At 47.5% G+C, this 20,990-nt stretch overlaps 1 protein-coding gene across 1 annotated transcript in view; it reads left to right on the forward strand.

Moving 5' to 3' along the window:
- rev3l (REV3 like, DNA directed polymerase zeta catalytic subunit) overlaps positions 1–20,248 on the forward strand; it is a 223,002-nt gene extending 202,754 nt beyond the window's left edge. The window contains exons 26-32 of the mRNA XM_055631707.1: positions 5,659–5,768; positions 7,602–7,716; positions 8,803–8,940; positions 10,744–10,934; positions 13,915–14,161; positions 17,228–17,437; positions 19,149–20,248. Of these exons, the coding sequence (XP_055487682.1) occupies positions 5,659–5,768; positions 7,602–7,716; positions 8,803–8,940; positions 10,744–10,934; positions 13,915–14,161; positions 17,228–17,437; positions 19,149–19,289 (1,152 nt within the window). The 3' untranslated portion in view covers positions 19,290–20,248. The remainder of the gene's footprint in view (positions 1–5,658; positions 5,769–7,601; positions 7,717–8,802; positions 8,941–10,743; positions 10,935–13,914; positions 14,162–17,227; positions 17,438–19,148) is intronic.
- The last annotated feature ends 742 nt before the right edge of the window (positions 20,249–20,990 follow it).

A 20,990-nucleotide genomic window follows, 5' to 3' on the forward strand; every position in this document is an offset into this window, starting at 1 on the left:
CGTGTGGCTAAAGGGATCAGGGGGTATGGAGAGAAGGCAGCTACAGGATACTGAGTTGGATGATCAGCCATGATCATATTGAATGGCGGTGCAGGCTCGAAGGGCCGAATGGCCTCTACTCCTGCACCTATTGTCTATGTTTCTATGATCCTAGGGTCGGAAATGTTTTCGGCTTTCATACCCGCGGAAGATGCATTATCTAGCTATTCATACATATCGCTGATAATATATAATCAGCAGCTAATGACTAGAGCTGAAATCACAGTCTCCCTAGGTGTGATCATACGAGCTCCCTGTCAACTCTTGACTAAGAGTGACTATGAATACGTAGCGTTTCCCTTCAGAGTGGAGATTAGTATAATGCAAGGCTGAATCAGGAATACCTCGCAGTCCTTTGACTGAGACCACATATCTAAGTCTCCAGAGTGCATAACACAATCTCTTCGACCCACCACTCAGTAATACTGGTATTGAGAGTCTATGGATTATTATGAATACATTGTTGAATCACAACATGAACCTGCAGATCAGATAAAGTTATATTATATGCCAGACGAGCTTCCTGCTGGTAACTACCTGTCCCAGAGAGGATGGCAATGATGATTCCAATGAACCAGTAACTATACTAACTGAGGAGAAATAAACCATATGTTGAGAAAACTTCAACTACTTTATTCTATTGAGCAGTCAGATAACCTCTCATAGGTGACGAAGCAGTGCCTCTCTGTTCCCTATGACTTGTATGGCCAGCCAGTTTCATGATGGTCTACCCTGATCCAGGGTGACCAAACTGTTCCTACTTGGAACTTACAGAGGTTACCGTGCAAGGCACTTTACCAATGTCTCTACATCAACCTGATCTTATCCCAGAGACAGTGAAAACACGACTAGACAGCCCATTCTGGCAGTAAACCCAACCTGGACCGATAGACTGCTCCATTTCGGAGTTTACGGAGGTAATAACGAGACCTTACTTACCAGCGTCCCGAACCCCAGGTCGATTTCCTTTGTTGGAGCTTCAGCAAAGTTCCATTTGAAGACCCTGTCCATCATGCTTGAGTGATTCCAGGGATGTCAGGACTTTCATATGAAGAAAGACTGGATAGACTCGGCTTGTACTCGCTAGAATTTAGAAGATTGAGGAGGGTCTTATAGAAACGTACAAAATTCTTAAGGGGTTGGACAGGCTAGATGCAGGAAGATTGTTCCCGATGTTGGGGAAGTCCAGGACAAGGGGTCACAGTTTAAGGATAAAGGGAAAATCCTTTAGGACCGAGATGAGAAAAACATTTTTCACACAGAGAGTGGTGAATCCCTGGAACTCTCTGCGACAGAATGTAGTTGAGGCCAGTTCATTGGCTATATTTAAGAGGGAGTTAGATGTGGCCCTTGTGGCTAAAGGGATCAGGGGGTATGGAGAGAAGGCAGGTACAGGATACTGAGTTGGATGATCAGCCATGATCATATTGAATGGCGGTGCAGGCTCGAAGGGCCGAATGGCCTACTCCTGCACCCATTTTCTATGTTTCTTTGCTTGTCATTTCTGTTAGATAGGTGATGCCGCTGGCCAACTTCTCTTGTAGTGGCTTGTCTGTCCCCGAGGGAGCAGCAATTTTAGAGGCAAGAGCACACGGCTTTTCCTCATGCGATTGTCATACAACATGCATTAAAGCCTGGGATCCCGGCACATGCTCATGTTTGGAGTCAGTCCGTACTGATCTCTGACACTCTCTTAGAGTGGGAGAAAAATTGCACCTTGAACCAGGCGTTGCCATATCCGTATGCCTCGGACTGTCTGTGCATGCTTCCATAATACCGAGCATATTTTGTGACACTATCTCTGATAGTCTTTCGGGTGGGAGGAAAATACGAACCTTGTAACCAGGGCAGCTACAGGCATATGACTTGAACTGCCTGTGCATGCTTCCGCATTATACGGGGCATAATATATACGGCTCCATCGCCATCACTTCATACATCCGAGTGGGAGGACTTATGCAACCCTGAGCCAGGAGCTGCCTCAGGCATGTGTGCATATACTTTGGCACCATCTCCACCACTACGTTCAACCGAGTGGGAGGAAATTTGCAACCCTGAACCAGGAGCTGCTGCCTGACATGCCTTCGTAAGACGGAGCATTCCTTGTGTTATAATTTGATTCACCAGATGTTCTAATGGGGACAAATCCCAATCATATCTGGCATAGATGTCCCAAGACTTGGCTATGACTTTGCCCCGACTTGGGGTAGTCAGGCTGCTTCCTTTAGCAGCCAAACCGAGACTAGCTGCAGATCGGTGCTCTGTTGTTATCATCATTTATCAAACAGACTGCACGTGCTAGTGACTCTGAGTCCTTGCTCCCTTCTGGAGCCAACGGAGTATTACAGGGAAGGACTGGAGCGCCTCTGGCCCCCATACGCCAGACAGAGTGGGAGAAATGCTGCAACCCTGCCAGCTGTTGGCATAGGCAATGACGTTTATATGTCTAAAACAACCCTATCCTTTTTAAATCAGAGATTTGATTACTTTATTGATATGCATATAGTTGGAGTCTTTCCTCAGTCCCCTCTAATGAGCGGACATTACCATGAGGCCACCAGGTGTAGCTCCCACAGGTGTCTGATAGGCACAGCTCAAACAAAGCTTCCCAAGCCAGGAGCTCTGGACTGCAATGGCAAGTCCAATTCCACTACACCATTGGTGTAAGTGATAATAAATGTCCCTTGTAATTATCTCTTTTAAAAAACATAAAGTAAATTGGCATGATAAGACATATTTGTGATATTGCCAAAGAATTAAACCTGACTTATAGAATGCAATCGGCTACGATAGTCACAAACGTGACCCTGTGGCAACTGTTATAAATGCTAACTCTATAATAGCTGTCCAATTTAAAGTGTACACTATATGTAGTTGCAGCGTAGCTGTAGCAGTAACTATGTTAAAATTGTTTGGTGATACAGCAGGCTGAGCTACCTAAGCGGTAGCTGTGGGCAGTGGCTATTTTAAAAACTCACCTGCTGCTGGAAATCTCCTGCAGTGAAAATAGACCTGGCTGCCGGCAGCCGCAATTTATGAATGTAAGCTCCTTACAGAGCCTCACGCTGTCTCTGACTGTATGGAGCTGTGATGCTGGCAGCTGCAACAACTTATCCTAGCCGTTGCTCTCCCATCCGGGCCGTCTGCTGCCGTGCAGACCATAACGCCAACAGCCGCATGGAGCCTTATAATTTCAGCCGCCTACTCCCGTCGAAGAGCTCAAACTGCGGCGAAAAAATCCTACTAACTCTAGCTCCAGTGGAGCTTCCACGGCGTCCGAAAACCCGGCCGCCTCCAAAGCTACTTTGGGCACGCTATAGAGCGGCCCGAAGAAAATTGACTTACTTTGACAAGCAGTGCGAAAACTGCTTCGACTCGCGCCATGCGCTAGGCATTGACGGCGGGGGGCGGGCTTCTTCACGTAGTCACTCACGTGACTTTGAAATAAAATGGCATGTTGGCCTTCAATGCGAGAGGATTTGAGTTTAGGAGCAAAGATTAGGAGCAAGGAGGTCCTACCGCTGTTGTACAGGGCCCTAGTGAGACCACACCTGGAGTATTGTGTGGAATTTTGGTCTCCTATTTTGAGGAAGGGCATTCTTGCTATTGAGGGAGTGCAGCGTAGGTTCTCAAGGTTAATTCCCGGGATGGCGGGACTGTCATATGCTGAGAGAATAGAGCAGCTGGGCTTGTACACTATGGAGTTTAGAAGATGAGAGGGAATCTCATTGAAACATATAAGATTGTTAAGGCAGGAGGCAGGGAACATGTTCCCGATGTTGGGGGGAGTCCAGAACCAGGGACCACAGTTTAAGAATAAGGGGTAAGCCATTTAGAAACGAGATGAGGAAACACTTTTTCTCACAGAGAGTGGTGAGTCTGTGGAATTCTCTGCCTCAGAGGGCAGTGGAGGCCGGTTCTCTGGATGCTTTCAAGAGAGAGCTAGATTGGGCTCTTAAAAATAGTGGAGTCAGGGGATATGGGGAGAAGGCAGGAACGGGGTACTGATTGGGGATGATCAGCCATGATCACATTGAACGCCTCTAGCGTGTCCAAACCCTTCACAATCTTATAGGTTTCAATGAGATACCCTCTCATCCTTCTAAAAAGCCATTTAGAACGGAGATGAGGAAACACTTTTTCACAGAGAGTTGTGAGTGTGGAATTCTCTGCCGCAGAATGGCGGGACTGACATATGAAAGAATGTGTCGACTGGGATTGTATCCACTGGACTTTAGAAGGATGAGAGAGCATCTTATAGAAACGTATAAAATTCTTCGAGGATTGGACAAGGTAGATGCAGGAAACATGTTCCCGATGTTGGGGGAGTCCAAAACCAGGGGCCACAGTTTAAAAATAAGGGGATGGCCAATTAGGACTGAGATGAGGAGAAACCTCTTCACCTTTTTAGATGGTCACCCATGATCATATGTGGCCACAACTGTTTACCATATATATTAATGATTTGGAAGAGGGAATTAGGAGCAACACTGACAAGTTTGCGGATGACACAAAGCTGGGTGGCAGTGTGAACTGTGAAGAGGACGTTAGGAGGTTGCAGGGTGACCTGGACAGGTTGAGTGAGTGGGCAGATGCGTGGCAGATGCAGTATAATATAGATAAATGTGAGGCTATCCACTTTGGCGGCAAAAACAAGAGGGCAGATTATTATCTCAATGGGGTTAGTTTAGGTAAGGGGGAGGTACAGCAAGACCTGGGCTTCCTTGTACACCAGTCACGGAAAGTTAGCTTGCAGGTACAGCAGGCAGTGAAGAAAGCTAATGGAATGTTGGCTTTCATAAAAAGAGGATTTCAGTATAGGAGTAGAGAGGTTCTTCTGCAGTTGTATAGGGCTCTGGTAGGACCACATCTGGAGTATTGCGTACTTTGGTCTTCTAATTTGAGGCAGTGCAGCGTAGGTTCACGAGATTGATCCTTGGGATGGCGGGACTGTCATATGAGGAAAGATTGAAAAGACTAGGCTTGTATTCATGGGAGTTTAGAAGGATGAGGGGGGGGGGGATCTTATAGAAACATATAAAATTATAAAAGGGCTGGACAAGCTAGATGCAGGAAAAATGTTCCCAATGTTGGGCGAGTTCAGAACCAAGGGCCACAGTCTTAGAATAAAGGGGAGGCCATTTAAAACTGAGGTGAGAAAATACTTTTTCACCCATTGAGTTGTGAATTTGTGGAATTCCCTGCCACAGAGGGCAGTGGAGGCCAAATCACTGGATGGATTTAAGAGAGAGTTAGCTAGAGCTCTAGGGGCTAGTGGAATCAAGGGATATGGGGAGAAGGCAGGCACGGGTTATTGATTGGGGACAATCAGCCATGATCACAATGAATGGCGGTGCTGGCTCGAAGGGCCGAATGGCCTACTCCTGCACCTATTTTTCCATGTTTCTATGATTTCCTCTGGGTGCTCCTGTTCCTCCCACTGCCCAAAGGACTGGTACCTGAATTACCACTGTAAATTACCCCTTGAGTAAAGATGAGGGGTAGCATTTGTCATTATCCCCCCCTTTATCTTATAAAAGCTTGCCTTGGGTGAGTTTCCGGAATGAGAAATCGTGTTGTTCTGGCTGCAGAGAAAGTAACTTGCCTCTTTTCTTGTAGATTGGTGACAGCATTGTTCTCAAGGCCAGAGAAACATTGGAGCGTGCAATAAAGTTGGTGAACGAGACAAAGAAGTGGGGAGCTCGTGTTGTATACGGAGACACTGACAGGTATCCAATTCTAAATCGCTATTTAATGACCATGTAATTAATGTAGGAAATTCTATCCAATTAGATATAAATGATTCAAAAGTAGAGATCATGACAAAAACAGGCTCAAAATACAATAGGTGGTGTTTCAAAAGAACTTACTTAATTACGGGCTAATAATGGGGGGGAAAGCTTATACTCGAATTTTGGAAAAATGCTCCAATACCAACAATAAAAATGTGGATTTCAAACATGTTCGAAACACTACACTTGGAAGAGATGAGACTCCTCCTTGCAGGCAAAAGCAGACCACTTCCAAAAGACGTGGTCTGCATTTATGGAATTATTACAAGCATAAGGTGCAATAGTAATTTAAAGTATAAATGATACCAGGATCTGGTAACGGGGGGTATAAAATAAATTTAAAAAAATAAAAAATACACGGTTGGTATATCCTTTTTTGCGAGTTTTGTGTTACATTAGAGCGATTGTTTTTCCTTTTTTTTCTTTTCTTTCTAGGGTCTTATTTCCTTTCTTTACTTCCTTCTCTAACTTCTTCCCTAAGGGGCTTTCTTTTCCCAACACTTTCCTGCACCTTCACGATTCTTGCTCACTTTCCTTACTTCTTTTATTTCTATCTTTTTTAAAGCTCGAAAAACGAAGTGGTACAACATAATGTAATAAGATATATCTGATGTGTATTATTGTAATTTACTGTACTTCTAATAAAAATATATTTTTTTAAATACAATAAGTGTAGGAGTAGGCCATTCGACCCTTCCAGCCGCACCGCCATTCAATGTGATCATGGCTGATCATCCCCAATCAGTACCCCGTTCCTGCCTTCTCCGCATATCCCCTGACTCCTCTATCATCAAGGGCCCTAATTAGCTCTCTTGAAAGTTCATTTCACTGCACTGATTAATTGATTAAAAAAATCATCCAGAGAACCGCCTCCACTGCCTTCTGTGGCAGAGAATTCCACAGACTCACAACTCGCAGTGAGAAAAAGTGTTTCCTCATCTCCGTTCTAAATGGCTTACCCCTTATTCTTAAACTGTGGCCCCTGGTTCTGAACTCCCCCAACACAAGGAACATGTTTCCTGCCTCTAGTGTGTCCAAACCCTTAACAATCTTTTATGTTTCAATGAGATATCCTCTCATCCTTTTAAACTCCAGAGTGTACAAGCCCATCTGCTCCATTCTCTCAGCATATGACAGTCCCGCCATCCCGGGAATTAACCTTGTATTGTTTGAGCAATTAATCCCTTGTTCCATTAGTACAGAACTAACCATAAACGCTGATAAAAAAGTCATTCAAAATACCTGGGGAATGATAGTTCAAGAAGCCCATTTGGCTAATAAAAAGCAAGTCAACAATGCACATATAAAGGAACTGCACATGCTGCATTCTTCAGCAAAACTGTCCTGGAGCAACTTAGCGAGCGGGTCAGGCAGCATCAAGATGGATGGACAGGTGACATTTCACATCTGACCATTCTGAATCAGTCGAAAGAAGGGTCTCGGCCCGAAACAGCGCCTATCCATGTTCTCCACAGATGCTGCCTGACCCGCTGAATTATACTCCTCTGTGAAACAAGAATCCATGTTCTCAGATGCTGCCTGCCCGCTGAGTTACTCCAGCACTCTGTGAAACGTCACCTATCCATGTTCTCCACAGATGCTGCCTGACCCGCTGAGTTACTCCAGCACTCTGTGAAACGTCACCTATCCATGTTCTCCACAGATGCTGCCTGACCCGCTGAGTTACTCCAACACGCTGAGTTTTGCTCAACACAGCTGTAGGTGGTTTTGTTGTGATCTTTGTTTTGAGCTGATTCCTCTCTCCTGCAGCATGTTTGTGCTGTTGAAAGGAGCCACCAAGGAGCAAGCTTTTCGCATCGGGGAAGACATCGCAGACACAGTGACTGCCACTAATCCAAAGCCTGTCAAGCTGAAATTCGAAAAGGTACGTTTGATTTTGTTTGAAATGGGACCGGCGCACCGAGCCCAGGCTGACCATCCATCACCCGTTCACACTCGTTCTGTCCCTACACACTAGGGACAATTTACAGAGGCCAATTAATCTACAAACCTGTAAGTCTTTGGAACGAGCTGTTGGATGAGGTAGTGGAGGCAGGTACTATTGGGACATTTAAGATATTTTAGACATTTCTATACATCAGAAGGTGCAACTCCAGAGCCAACAAGATCATGGGAGACCCCTCCACCCCTGCAACGGACTGTTCCAGCTGCTGCGGTCAGGCAAACGCCTCCGTTGCCATGCTGTGAGAACGGAGAGGTTGACAAGGAGTTTCTTCCCAGAAGCCATTAGGACTGTAAACGCCTATCTCTCCAGGGACTAACTTTACTGAACCATTTTACTGTTGTGTGGTGTCTTTTTAAAATTGCTGTTTTTTTTCCTTTTTCTTCCCTCCCTCCCACAAATATGTAATATGTGATTTGTGATTCTGTTCCATTCTGTTTGTAGTTTGTTTGTTTGTCTTTTTGAACAAAGTCCGCGAGCATTGCCACTTTTCATTTCACTGCACATCTCGTATGTGTATGTGACGAATGAACTTGACTTGACTTGAGGTACAGTGTATAGGATAGGTTTGGAGAGATATGGACCAAACGTGGTATAGATGGGACCAGTGTGTTGGCCGGGGTGGGGAAGTTGGGCCAAAGGGCCTGTTTCCACGCTGTATGACTTTATGACACCAACGCCTTGTACAAGTGCAACATATTGTCCCAACTTGTGAACCTGACAACCTGACTGATGAAGGCCCTTGTTCCAAAAATCTTCATCACAACCCTGTCCAGCTGCGAGACCACTTTTCCGGGAATTGTGTACTTGTACCTCAACGTCCCTCTGTTCTGCATCACTCCCCAGGCTCCCACCATTCACTCTGAAAGTCCCAGTGGGAAATGTGGATACATGGTCATTGCAGTTGCCTTAAATGAATCACATTTGGATGTGTTTCTGATGTTTTGTTGGATTAATGTTTAACTCTAACGGTCATCTTGTTTTGTTTTTAAAACTCTTCATTAATAGGTTTATTTACCATGTGTCTTACAATCAAAGAAGAGGTATGTTGGCTATATGTACGAGAGTTTGGACCAGAAAGATCCTGTCTTTGATGCCAAGGGAATTGAGACCGTGCGACGGGACTCCTGCTCTGCTGTATCCAAGGTACGATGACGTCTCTCTTCACTTGCACTGCTCCCTTCAATCGCCTTCCACTTTCCCCTCTATCGGTTACATACGTGAAGAACAATAAATGAACACAGTTATCACAAATATTAACGATGATTTTTAATAAAATCAGAACCAGTTATCATAAATTTTCCCTTCCGATTGTCTACAATGTGAATTCTTCATTGTTTTTGCTAGTTGTTGGAAAAACTACATGATTACAATCATAGTGTACGGATAAAGGGTATTATGTTTAGTGCAAGATAAAGTTCAATTAAAGATAGACAATAGATGCAGGAGGAGGCCATTCGGCCCTTCGAACCAGCACCGCCATTCATTGTGATCATGACTGATCATCCCCAATCAGTACTCCGTTCCTGCCTTCTCCCCATATCCCCTGACTCCGCTATCTTTAAGAGCCCTATCTAGCTCTCTCTTGAAAGTATCCAGAGAACCTGCCTCCACCGCCCTCTGAGGCAGAGAATTCCACAGACTCACCACTCTCTGTATGAAAAAGTGTTTCTTCATCTCTGTTCTAAATAGCTTGCCCCTTATTCAGCCAGGAAGAAACTGTCCCTGAATCTGGAGGTGTGCATTTTCACACTTCTGTGCCTCTTGCCTGATGGGAGAGGGGAGAAGAGGGAGTGGCCGAGGTGAGACTGGTCCTTGATGATGCTGCTGGCCTTGCCGAGGCAGCGTGAGGTGTAGATGGAGTCAACCTTTTAAATGTTGTTACTGTACCTGCCTCAATGACTTCCTCTGGTATAAACCCATCGCCCCCTGTGTGGGAAAGGTTTCCCCTTAGAGTTTGTCTCCAATCTTTCCCCTCTCACCTTAAATCTGTGGTCTGGTTCTTGATTCCCCGACCCCTACTCTGTGCATGCTTCAATCAGTGTGAGGAGGATGGGTCCCAACCTGAAACGTCACCCATCCAAGTTCCCCAAAGATGCTGCCTGACCTGCTGAGTTACTCTAGCACTATCTAAACTCAACTAAATCTTGCCCCTCTCACCTTAAACCTATATCCTCTAGTTCCTGATCCCACTCCCCTCCCTTATCCATGCCCTGGGTAAATGTCTCTCTGCATCTGGCTGATTGCGTCGCTATCTGTGTGAAAGTTGTGTCTGGGGAGCGGGGAGAAGAAGGAATGACCGGGGTGGGGCTTTCACAAGGCCACGGAGTGTAGATGAAGTCAATGGTGGGGAGTGTGGTGTGTGTGATGGACTGGACTACATCTACAATGGTGGGGAGTGTGGTGTGTGTGATGGACTGGGCTACATCTACAATGGTGGGGACTGGGCTACATCTACAATGGTGGGGAGTGTGGTGTGTGTGATGGGCTGGGCTACATCTACAATGGTGGGGAGTGTGGTGTGTGTGGGACTGGGCTACATCTACAATGGTGGGGAGTGTGGTGTGTGTGATGGGCTGGGCTACATCTACAATGGTGGGGAGTGTGGTGTGTGTGATGGACTGGGCTACATCTACAATGGTGGGGAGTGTGGTGTGTGTGATGGACTGGGCTACATCTACAATGGTGGGGAGTGTGGTGTGTGTGATGGACTGGGCTACATCTATAGTGGTGGGGAGTGTGGTGTGTGTGATGGACTGGGCTACATCTACAATGGTGGGGAGTGTGGTGTGTGTGATAGACTGGGCTACATCTACATCCACTGGGCTACATTTACAACTCTCCACAATTTCGTGCAGCCTTGGGCAGAGCTGTCCCCAAACCAACTGTGACGCATCCTGACACCATGCTGCTGTTTCATGTGAATGAAATTGTGAATCTTTTCCACAGATTTTGGAGCGCTCGATAAAGCTGCTGTTTGAAACGAGGGACATCAGCCAGATCAAGCAGTACGTTCAGAGGCAGTGCACGAAGGTATTGGAAGGCAAGGCCAGCATCCAGGACCTAACCTTCGCCAAAGAGTATCGGGGCAGCGGATCATACCACCCTGGAGCCTGTGTCCCTGCTCTCGAGCTCACACGGTGAGTCCAATCCCACACCCATTCACAAGTGATAGGAGCAGAATTAGGCCATTCAGCCCATCAAGCCTACTCCGCTATTCAAGCATGGTTGATCTATCTCTTCCTCTCAACCCCATTCTCCTGCCTTCTCCCTGTGACCCCTGACACCCGTAGTAACCGAGAACCCGGAGAGTGGGGTTGAGAGGGAGAGAGATCAGCCATGATTGAATGGCGGAGTAGACTTGATGTGGCCGAATGGCCTAATTCTGCTCCCACAACATGAACATGAGCTGTCAATCTTTGCTTCAATCTAGGCCTCCGCAGCCGTCTGTGGCAATGAATTCCATAGATTCACCACTCTCTGACTAAATTCCTCCTCATCTCCTTCCTAAAGATACGTCCTTTTATTCAGAGGCTGTGTCCTCTAGTCCTAGACTCTCCCACTAGTGGAAACATCCTCTCCACATCCATTCTATCCAACCCCCATCGTTTATAGATGGTTGGTCTCTGCCTGGTCTTGAATGGGAACTGGAAGGGAAACATAGAAAATAGGTGCAGGAGTAGGCCATTCGGCCGTTCGAGCCTGCACCGCCATTTGATATGATCATGGCTGATCATCCAACTCAGTATCCTGTACCTGCCTTCTCTCCATACCCCCTGATCCCTTTAGCCACAAGGGCCACATCTAACTCCCTCTTAAATATAGCCAATGAGCTGGCCTCAACTACCTTCTGTGGCAGAAAATTCCACAGATTCACCACTCTCTGTGTGAAAAATGTTTTCCTCATCTCGGTCCTAAAAGTCTTCCCTCTTATCCTTAAACTGTGACCCCTAGTTCTGGACTTCCCCAACATCGGGAATAATCTTCCTGCATCTAGCCTGTCCAACCCCTTAAGAATGAGACTGGTTGCATGGTTTAACTCCCTGATAATAGACAATAGGTGCAGGAGTAGGCCATTTGGCCCTTTGAGCCAGCACTGCCATTCAATGTGATCATGGCTGATCATCCCCAATCAGTACCCCGTTCCTGCCTTCTCCCCATATCCCCTGACTGCGCTAATCTAGCTCTCTTGAAAGCATCCAGAGAACCGGCCTCCACCGCCCTCTGAGACAGAATTCCACAGACTCACCACTCTGTGAGAAAAAGTGTTCCTTGTCTCCGTTCTAAATGGCTTATCCCTTATTCTTAAACTGTGGCCCCTGGTTCTGGACTCCCCCAACATCGGGAACATGTTTCCTGCCTCTAGCGTGTCCAAACCCTTAATAATCTTATATGTTTCAACATTGCTGATGCTGGAGCAGCATTTAGTTTGGAGTTTATGGGGTTTGGAAAGATGTGGGGGAACCTCCTTATCTTTCTAATGGTATGTCCTTCTCATTCTGAGGCTGTGCCCTCTGGTCCTGGACTCTCCCACTAGTGGAAACATCCTCTCCACATCCACTCTATCCGGGCCTTTCACGATTGGTTTGAGCGAGTGATTGCTGTGCGTCTGTCGTGGGCTGTGAATCACCACTCTGCCTGCAGCCACTACAAACCCCTGGAGTTTGGAGCAAGTGCCTTGCAGTTAAAGTAGGGCTCGTATAATGTGGAAATGACACCGCGATCAATTACCCCCCCCCCCCCCCCCCCCCCCCCCCCCCCCCCCCCCCCCCCCCCCCCCCGCAGCTGCGTCTCAATCTCTCGACAATCTGCCAAATCTTCCTGAAGTAAAAAATTGTAATTAAAAGTTTCATTAGACTTCTAGTAAATTTGAAATGATTCATTAAATGCCTGCACAAAACATTATTTATCAGCACAGTTACAATACCATTAACTGCAGATGTCGGAGCAAAAGCATTCATTTAATACTTATATTCACAAGAGAATAATTTTAATTCATTGAGAAATCATGAGAGGAATAGATCGGGTAGATGCACAGAGTCTCTTGCCCAGAGTAGGTGAATCGAAGACCAGAGGACACAGGTTTAAGGTGACGGGGAAAAGTTTTTATATGAATCTGAGGGGTAACTTTTTCACACTTGAGCGTGGTGGGTGTATGGAACAAGATGCCAGAGGAGGTAGTTGAGGCTGGGACTATCCCAATGTTTAAGAAACATTTAGACAGGTTCATGGAAAGGACAGGTTTGGAGGGATATGCTGAGAACTGTGTATATGTTGAGTGTAACAGAAATGTAAATATAACTTAATGATGCCTCTATGTGCGTGTGTTGTGCGTTTATCTTTTCCTTGATGGCATTTGTTAAGACTGGGCAGTGTGGGCTGTAGGGCCTGTTTCCGCGAGTGCTGTCTCTGGCATTTGGGGAGAGCTCGAATCCATCTGATGCCACCTGCTGGTTGCTGCAGAACTCGAGTCAAGAGTTTAATTGTTTAAGAGCCCTATCTAGCTCTCTCTTGAAAGCATCCAGAGAACCTGCCTCCACCGCCCTCTGAGGCAGAGAATTCCACAGACTCACCACTCTCTGTGAGAAAAAGTGTTTTCTCGTCTCCGTTCTAAATGGCTTACCCCTTATTCTTAAACTGTGGCCCCTGGTTCTGGACTCCCCCAACATCGGGAACATGTTTCCTGCCTCTAGCGTGTCCAAGCCCTTAATAATCTTATATGTTTCAATAAGATGCCCTCTCATCCTTCTAAACTCCAGAGTGTACAAGCCCAGCCACTCCATTCTCTCAGCATATGACAGTCCCGCCATCCCGGGAATTAACCTTGTGAACCTACGCTGCACTCCCTCAATAGCAAGAATGTCCTTCCTCAAATTAGGGGATTGTCCTCTCGATTCATCTACTCTGGTCAAGAGACTCTGTGCGTTTACCCGATCTATTCCTCTCAAGATTTTGTACACCTCTATCAGATCACCCCTCATCCTCCTGCGATCCAAGGAATAGAGACCCAGCCTACTCAACCTCTCCCTGTAGCTCACACCCTCTAGTCCTGGCAACATCCTCGTAAATCCTTTCAGTACTGAAGACTGTAAGCCACTAATGCACTCTTGCTGCCAACAGGAGGATGCTGACGTACGACCGGCGTTCGGAGCCACGGGTGGGTGAGAGGGTGGCCTACGTCATTGTGTACGGGACACCGGGCCTGCCCCTCATTCAGCTGGTGCGCCGGCCCATCGATCTGCTCCAGGACCCCAGCCTGAGGTTAAACACCACATACTACATCACCAAGCAGATCCTGCCGCCTCTCAACAGGGTCTTCTCTCTGATAGGTGTCGACGTCTTCAGCTGGGGCCACGAGCTGCCCAGGGTAAGTGCCCATCTTTCCTTACAACCCCACTAGTCCTAGTCCAGACCCGGCTTCTAACCTGACCACGAGGGAAAAAATATATATATACATTCATTCAGGCAGGTATATACACACACATTCTCAAACACATATATTATTTCCCTCCGAGCTGCTTCTTCGCCCCTTCCTCGCGGCCTACCATCAGACTGTTGCAGCGTTTCCTGTCGGGATCAGCCGGGACTACAGCTTCGGCGGCGGTGCAGTGCTGGGACACCAACACGGAGTGGGTGATGCCTTAGCGGGTCGCCGTGCGGTAAGCTCCGGAGTACTGTGACCGCCGCCCAACATCCGAGGAGCTGTGGCTGCGGAACGTCCAGTCGCGGGCGGGCGGCGCTGGATTTAAACACCGCGGAGCCTGGGATTCGAGATCACCAGAGTCGGAGCTCCAACCAGCGCGGTCTGAAGACTGCGGGTGCCGCGCGCGGTCTCCGGGGAGGAAGCGGCCGCTCCAGACATTTCCAAGCCGCCGAGGAGTGTTCACCCGATGCCGGCATTCCAGCTTTCTGGCAAGAGGGCCTGAAAACATTGGACTGGCTGCGGAGGCCACAAATAGGCCCCGACCTCGGGTGATCACAGAGGTTGCGGGGGGACGTTTGTGTTGAATTATACAATATGTTGTGTCATTTTTTCTTAATTTTAATTTTTCTATGGATGTACGGAAGCTTAATTATTTATTTTTTTCTATGTAAAGCACTTTGGGCTCAACGCGAGTTGATTTAAACGTGCTATATAAATAAATTGACTTTACTTTAGTGGGTGGGTCTAGGACCAGAGGTCATATCCTCATAATTAAAGGACATTCTTCTAGGAAGGGGATTAGCTGGAATTTCTTTAGTCAGAGGGTGGTGAATCTGTGGGATTCTTTGCCACGGACGGCTGTGGAGGCCAAGTCAGTGGATATTTTTAAGGCAGAGATATCAATTATGATCTTATTCACCTTGTTTTCTGCTTGGTAACTTCAACCAGGGAGTCATACAGACCTGAAACGGACCCTTCAGATCTATCTCTCCCCATCTACATGTCCCACCTGCCTGCATTTAATAATAATGCATTTTATTTAATGGCGCCTTTCAAGACCTTACATCACATAATATCAGTAATAAACATACAATAAGCATAATGTAGACAAAAGTGCTGGAGAAACTTAGCGGGTGCAGCAGCATCTATGGAGCGAAGGAAATAGGTGACGTTTCGGGCCAAAACCCTTCTTCAGACTGATGTAGGGTGGGGGGGGGCGGGTGGAGGGAGAAGAAAGGAAAAAGGAAGAGGAGGAGCCCGACGGTTGAGGGAGAGCTGAGAAGGGGAGGAGACAGCAAGGGCTACCGGAAATTGGAGAAGTCATTGTTTATGCCGCTAGGGTGCAGACTGCCCAAGCGGAATATGAGGTGCTGCTCCTCCAATTTCCGGTGGTGCTCACTCTGGATTTACGAGGATGTTGCCAGGACTAGAGTGTCTGAGCTGTAGGGAGAGGTTAAGCAGGGTGGGACTCTATTCCATGGAGCGCAGGAGGATGGGGTATAAATTCATGAGATCATCTGTTATTCTGTAGGAGGTGGGGGCGCTGCAATGGCAGCAGCCCTGTCAGCAGCGCGTTAGTTTTTTTCAATTTTTTTTTTTTAGTATGTTTAATGTTTTTAATGTTTCTTTATGTGTTTTGTGTGGGGGGGGGGGGGGTGAGGGGGAAACCGTTTTGGCCGCCTCCTCCGTGGAGAGGCGACTTTTTCCAGGTCTCCTCCCCGTGGCCTAACAGCAAGGATCGGCGCGGCCTTTCCCGGAGAGGCGCTCGGGGCTTCAGCGGCGGGCGCAGCGTGGACTCTCTGCGTGGAGCAGGTGAGCCCTCGTGGGAGGGGAGCGCTCCGTTTCGTTGGCCCGGGGCAGCCGGCAGCCTGAAGCAGCGGTCTGCAGAGCTCAGCTGACACGGCGTCTTCAGCCCAGGATCCCTCGTGGGGGACCCGGGGGAAGAAGAAGCCATCACTGCCGGCCCGCGGCCAACTTCTACCGCGGGCCCGGTGTGAACTTACCATCACCCCTGGAGGGGAGCTTCGACCGCCGGCCCTGCGGTCTGCGGTGCTTCTGGCTGCGGCGCGGCGGGGACTTTAAATCTTCGACCGCCGGCCTGCGGCCTACACCAACTTAAAGCCGCGGTCTCCGGTGGAGAAGAGCCAACTCTGGACTTGTACCTTGTCCTTTTACCATCTGGACGCCCGCAGTGACGGCTGCGGAGGGTTGAGGTCCCGACCACGGGGGAAAATGGAGGAGGACTGGCCAAATTGTGTGCCTTCCACCACAGTGATGAATGCTGTGGTGGATGTTTATGTTCAATTTTTATTGTGTTTTTGTGTGTGTTCTTTATAATTGTACCGCTGCTGACATATTCATTTCACTTGCACTTTATGTACAATAAAACAAATAAACCGTATTGTATTGTATTCCAACATTTTGTGTCTTTTCTCAACATTTTGTGTCTTTTCCCACCCCCACCCCCTTCTCTCAATATATGTTCCTTTTAATAAAGACAGTGTACAAAATCATGAGAAGAATAGATCAGGTAAACACACAGTCTCTTGCCCAGAGTAGGGGGATCGAGAACCAGAGGACATCGGTTTAAGGTGAGTGGGGTGGTAAGATTAATAGGAACCTGAGGGGTAACATTTTCACGCAAAGGATGGTAGGTGTAAGGAACGAGCTGCCGCAGAAGGCAGGTATTATCACAATGTTTAAGAAACATATATCGACAGGTTAATAGATAGGACAGGTTTAGAGTGATATGAGTCTATCGCAGGCAAGTGGGACTGGTGTAGATGGTCGGTGTGGGCAAGATGGGCCGATGGACCTGTTTCCTCTGGGGTCGGTGTGGGCTGATGGGGCTGTATCTCTCCATGACTCCCTCATTAATCTGTTGTGATTGCTGTACCTGTGTTCCCAGATGTCACTCCCACCACCCCTCTCTCTATCTTTTTTTTGTAAACCGATATCTGCAGTTCCTTTTCTAACCTCTTCCCACCGGTTGGTTTTGCCGTGTCGCAGGTGCAGAAGGTGCTGTCTGCAGCTGGCAGTGAATCGTTGGGTCGCAAGGGGACCATCTCGCAGTACTTCACCACCCTGCACTGCCCGGTGTGTGACCAGCTCACCCAGCTGGGCGTGTGTGCCAAGTGCCGCAGCGACCCCCAGCAGGTCACCGTCACCCTTCACCACCAGCTCTGCCGCTGGGAACGCAAACAGGCACAACTCCTCAAGGTAAGTTAAGATTATTAAGGGCTTGGACACGCTAGAGGCAGGAAACATGTTCCCGATGTCGGGGGAGTCCAGAACCAGGGGCCACAGTTTAACAATAAGGGGTAAGCCATTTAGAACGGAGACGAGGAAACACTTTTTCTCACAGGGAGTGGTGAGTCTGTGGAATTCTCTGCCTCAGAGGGCGGTGGAGGCTGGTTCTCTGGATGCTTTCAAGAGAGAGCTAGATTGGGCTCTTAAAAATAGTGGAGTCGGGGGATATGGGGAGAAGGCAGGAACGGGGTACTGATTGGGGATGATCAGCCATGATCACATTGAACGCCTCTAGCGTGTCCAAACCCTTCACAATCTTATAGGTTCCAATGAGATTCCCTCTCATCCTTCTAAACTCCAGAGTATACAAGCCCAGCTGCTCCATTCTCTCAGCATATGACAGTCCCGCCATCCCAGGAATTACCTTGTAAACCTACGCTGCACTCCCTCAATAGCAAGAATGTCCTTCCTCAAATTAGGGGACCAAAACTGCACACAATACTGGCTGGCTGCCTTTTTGAGGCAGCGCCTCCTGTAGATCCCTTGGATGGTGGGGAGGTCAGTACCTGTGCTGGACCGGGCAGTGTCCACCACTCTCTGTAGTTCCCTGAGGCAATGGGTCAGTGGGCTCTCCTCCGTACTTCCATGAGCAACTAGACTAAGGGGGGGGTGTGTTCCCCCCCCCCCCCCCCCCCCAACGCAGCCGTCCCCTACCAGTAGCCCCCACGGGAGGTGTGGGGGGCAGAGAGGGAGCAGGGGTAGTTTGAGCCCGTCGTCACATGTGAGGGCTGGGTTCCGAACGCAATACTCCATCGATCGCAGCTCCAGGCTGCAGGCAGGGCAAGAGGAGGGGGTTGGGGGGGGTGTGAAATCTACCAGCACTGATATGTTTCCAAGTCATGATGGTGGTTGACTTGGTGGGGGGCCCTTAGATTAGTGGGAAAGGTGGTGGTTTTGCAGGCAGTGTTGAAGATGGGTAACTGCGGAACACCGTGTCATTCGATGGCATGCACAATGGTGAGAATGTGTCTTTAAGTTGGACAATGACGTAGCAAGCAGTCTTCACTCTGTTTAACTTCTTGAGAAGCTTTGCAGCTCATCCAGGCAAGTGGAGAGTATTCTATCACACTTATGATAAGTTCACAAGTTGTAAGAGCAGAATTAGGCCATTCGGCCCATCAGGTTACTCCACCATTCAATCTCAACCCCCTTCTCCCCATAACCCTTGACACCAGTACTACTCACTCGCAGTGCAAGCAAGAAGCATTATTTCCCCCAAAGTCTTTTCAGATTCTTGAACCTTTTCATGAATAACTGGAGAAATAAAGCACGAATTTTACAGATAAGGCGATTGTGGGCTCCAGGGGGGAAATCTCTAGCGGAATAGTTGTGCCAGGTACAGTGAAATACATGTTTGTATACAGATCCATAAGACCATCCCCGTACATAAACACAATCTCCCCAGTTAGTGTAGAATGTACAGAACAGCCCACCGATTCCACACACAAGAGGCAACATTTTACAGTCCCAGCTGCAGCTGTTGCAGCCGCCACCTCCTCCATCCCGTCATCACTCGAGCCTTTGTCCCTCTTCACGCCTGGCCCACCGTTTTGTGAATGTTGAGTGTTTGATTGCTTTGCCTTTTTGAACGTGTCTTTACCGAAAGTCTTCTGGCCTCTAGATTTGCAGGAACTGTACGGGCAGCATGGACAAGCAGGTTCAGTGCCAGTCGTTGGACTGCCCGGTGCTGTACAAGCTGTTCAGCGTCAGCCGCGACCTGAGCCGAGCCCCCTACCTGCGGCAACTCCTGGAGCAGTTTTAACCGCACTGACTAATCCACATTGTACTGTGAGTGAGTGAGTGAGTGATCGATCGTGGCTGTGAGCCCAGCCCGCTGGCTCCCACTGCCAGACCCGAGCCAAACGGCCAACTCGGAGGCTTGTGCTGCATCAGTTTCGACAGTGGGACGGACGTCTGCAGCGGTCTGCATCGCATCGCATCGCTCGTTGGAAGGTCATTTTTAAAATAATGCTGTGAATCAGTGAATTTCCACGGAAGAGCAGATGTTTGAACAGCCCTGTAAATAACTGTACAGTAGTAATTTCATATCCGGCGATGTTAAATGGAATATTCAGATCAGAGTGATTTACAAAACCGTGGTGCAAATATCCTGCTGCGTATGTTTACAAATGATTTTCTACAATATATTGAAGTCTGTGTTGTATGTTTTGAAAACTTTTTCAAGTCTATATTTTTTTGTTTGCCTTTTTGATAGTTGCTTTCTCGAGTGTGCACAGTAGTGAACTTTGGAGTACAAATGTAAGCGGTTTGGTAAAGGCAAGGTCATGTCAATGTTTCTGCGTGATTTACTACAAATAAAAACACAATCATGGCTAGACACAATATTGGAAACCATGCTGTGGGGTTGTTGCAATATTTTAATTATTTATTTGGATTGTATATTATGGCACTTGATATCTTTTTAAAAATTTATATTGTTTTCAAAGAAAAGTTTAACATTTTCTCATTGTGATGTTTGATTTGCCAAAATTTGTATAAATGAGGCACTTTTTCCCCGATAGTTGTAAAGCTGTATTGAAATATAAAGGGATTAATGATTCTGTTAATTTTGCATTTCTGATTTGTTATATTTTACCACTAATAATAATCCCGAACCTTGAATTTTTTCCTTTTGATCTACTTTTGTTTAATATACTGTTATTAATTTTGAAATCAGATTATTAAAAGTTTACCTTGTTTAAATATTAGGTGTTCTCCAGGGTGTAGTCTTTCAATTCTATAATTCCACAGTTAGGAGTCTGAAGAAGGGTTTCGGCCCGAAACGTTGCCTATTTCCTTCGCTCCGTAGATGCTGCCGCACCCGCTGAGTTTCTCCAGCACTTTTGTCTATCTTCGATTTTCCAGCATCTGCAGTTCCTTCTTGAACGTTAGAAAAGAAGTGCTGATCGTAGAAAAGGGTGTGTCCGGATCGGGAGGATCTTGTGCTGTGCTGTGCTGTGCAGGAACAGTTTTAGAGATACAGCATGGAAACAGGCCACTCGGCCCACCGAGTCCACACCGACCATCGAGCACTACCCTACACACTTCAGGTAGCACGCTAACCTAGTGGTATAGCCTTACATCGCCAGAGAATTGGGTTCGATCCTGACTGGGTGCTTGTCTGAAGAAGGGTTTCGGCCCGAAACGTTACCTATTTCCTTTGCTGCTGCACCCGCTGAGTTTCTCCAGCATTTTTGTGTACCTTGGGTGCTTGTCTGTACAGTCTGTAAATTCTCCTCGTGACCTGTGTGGGTTTTCTCCAAGATCCGTTTCCCACACTCCAAACACATACAGGTTTGTCTGCTAATTGACTTGGTATAAATGTAAATTGTTCCGAGTGTGTGTAAGATAGTGTTAAAGCCCTGTCCCACTGTACGAGTTCATTGCAAGAGTTCTCCTGAGTTTGCGCTGATTCGAACTCGGAGATTTACGGTAATGGCCACTCGTCGGTACTCGGGACTCT

This window comes from Leucoraja erinacea, unplaced genomic scaffold, assembly GCF_028641065.1.
Source record: "Leucoraja erinacea ecotype New England unplaced genomic scaffold, Leri_hhj_1 Leri_87S, whole genome shotgun sequence".
In the NCBI taxonomy this organism is placed as follows: Eukaryota; Metazoa; Chordata; class Chondrichthyes; order Rajiformes; family Rajidae; genus Leucoraja; species Leucoraja erinaceus.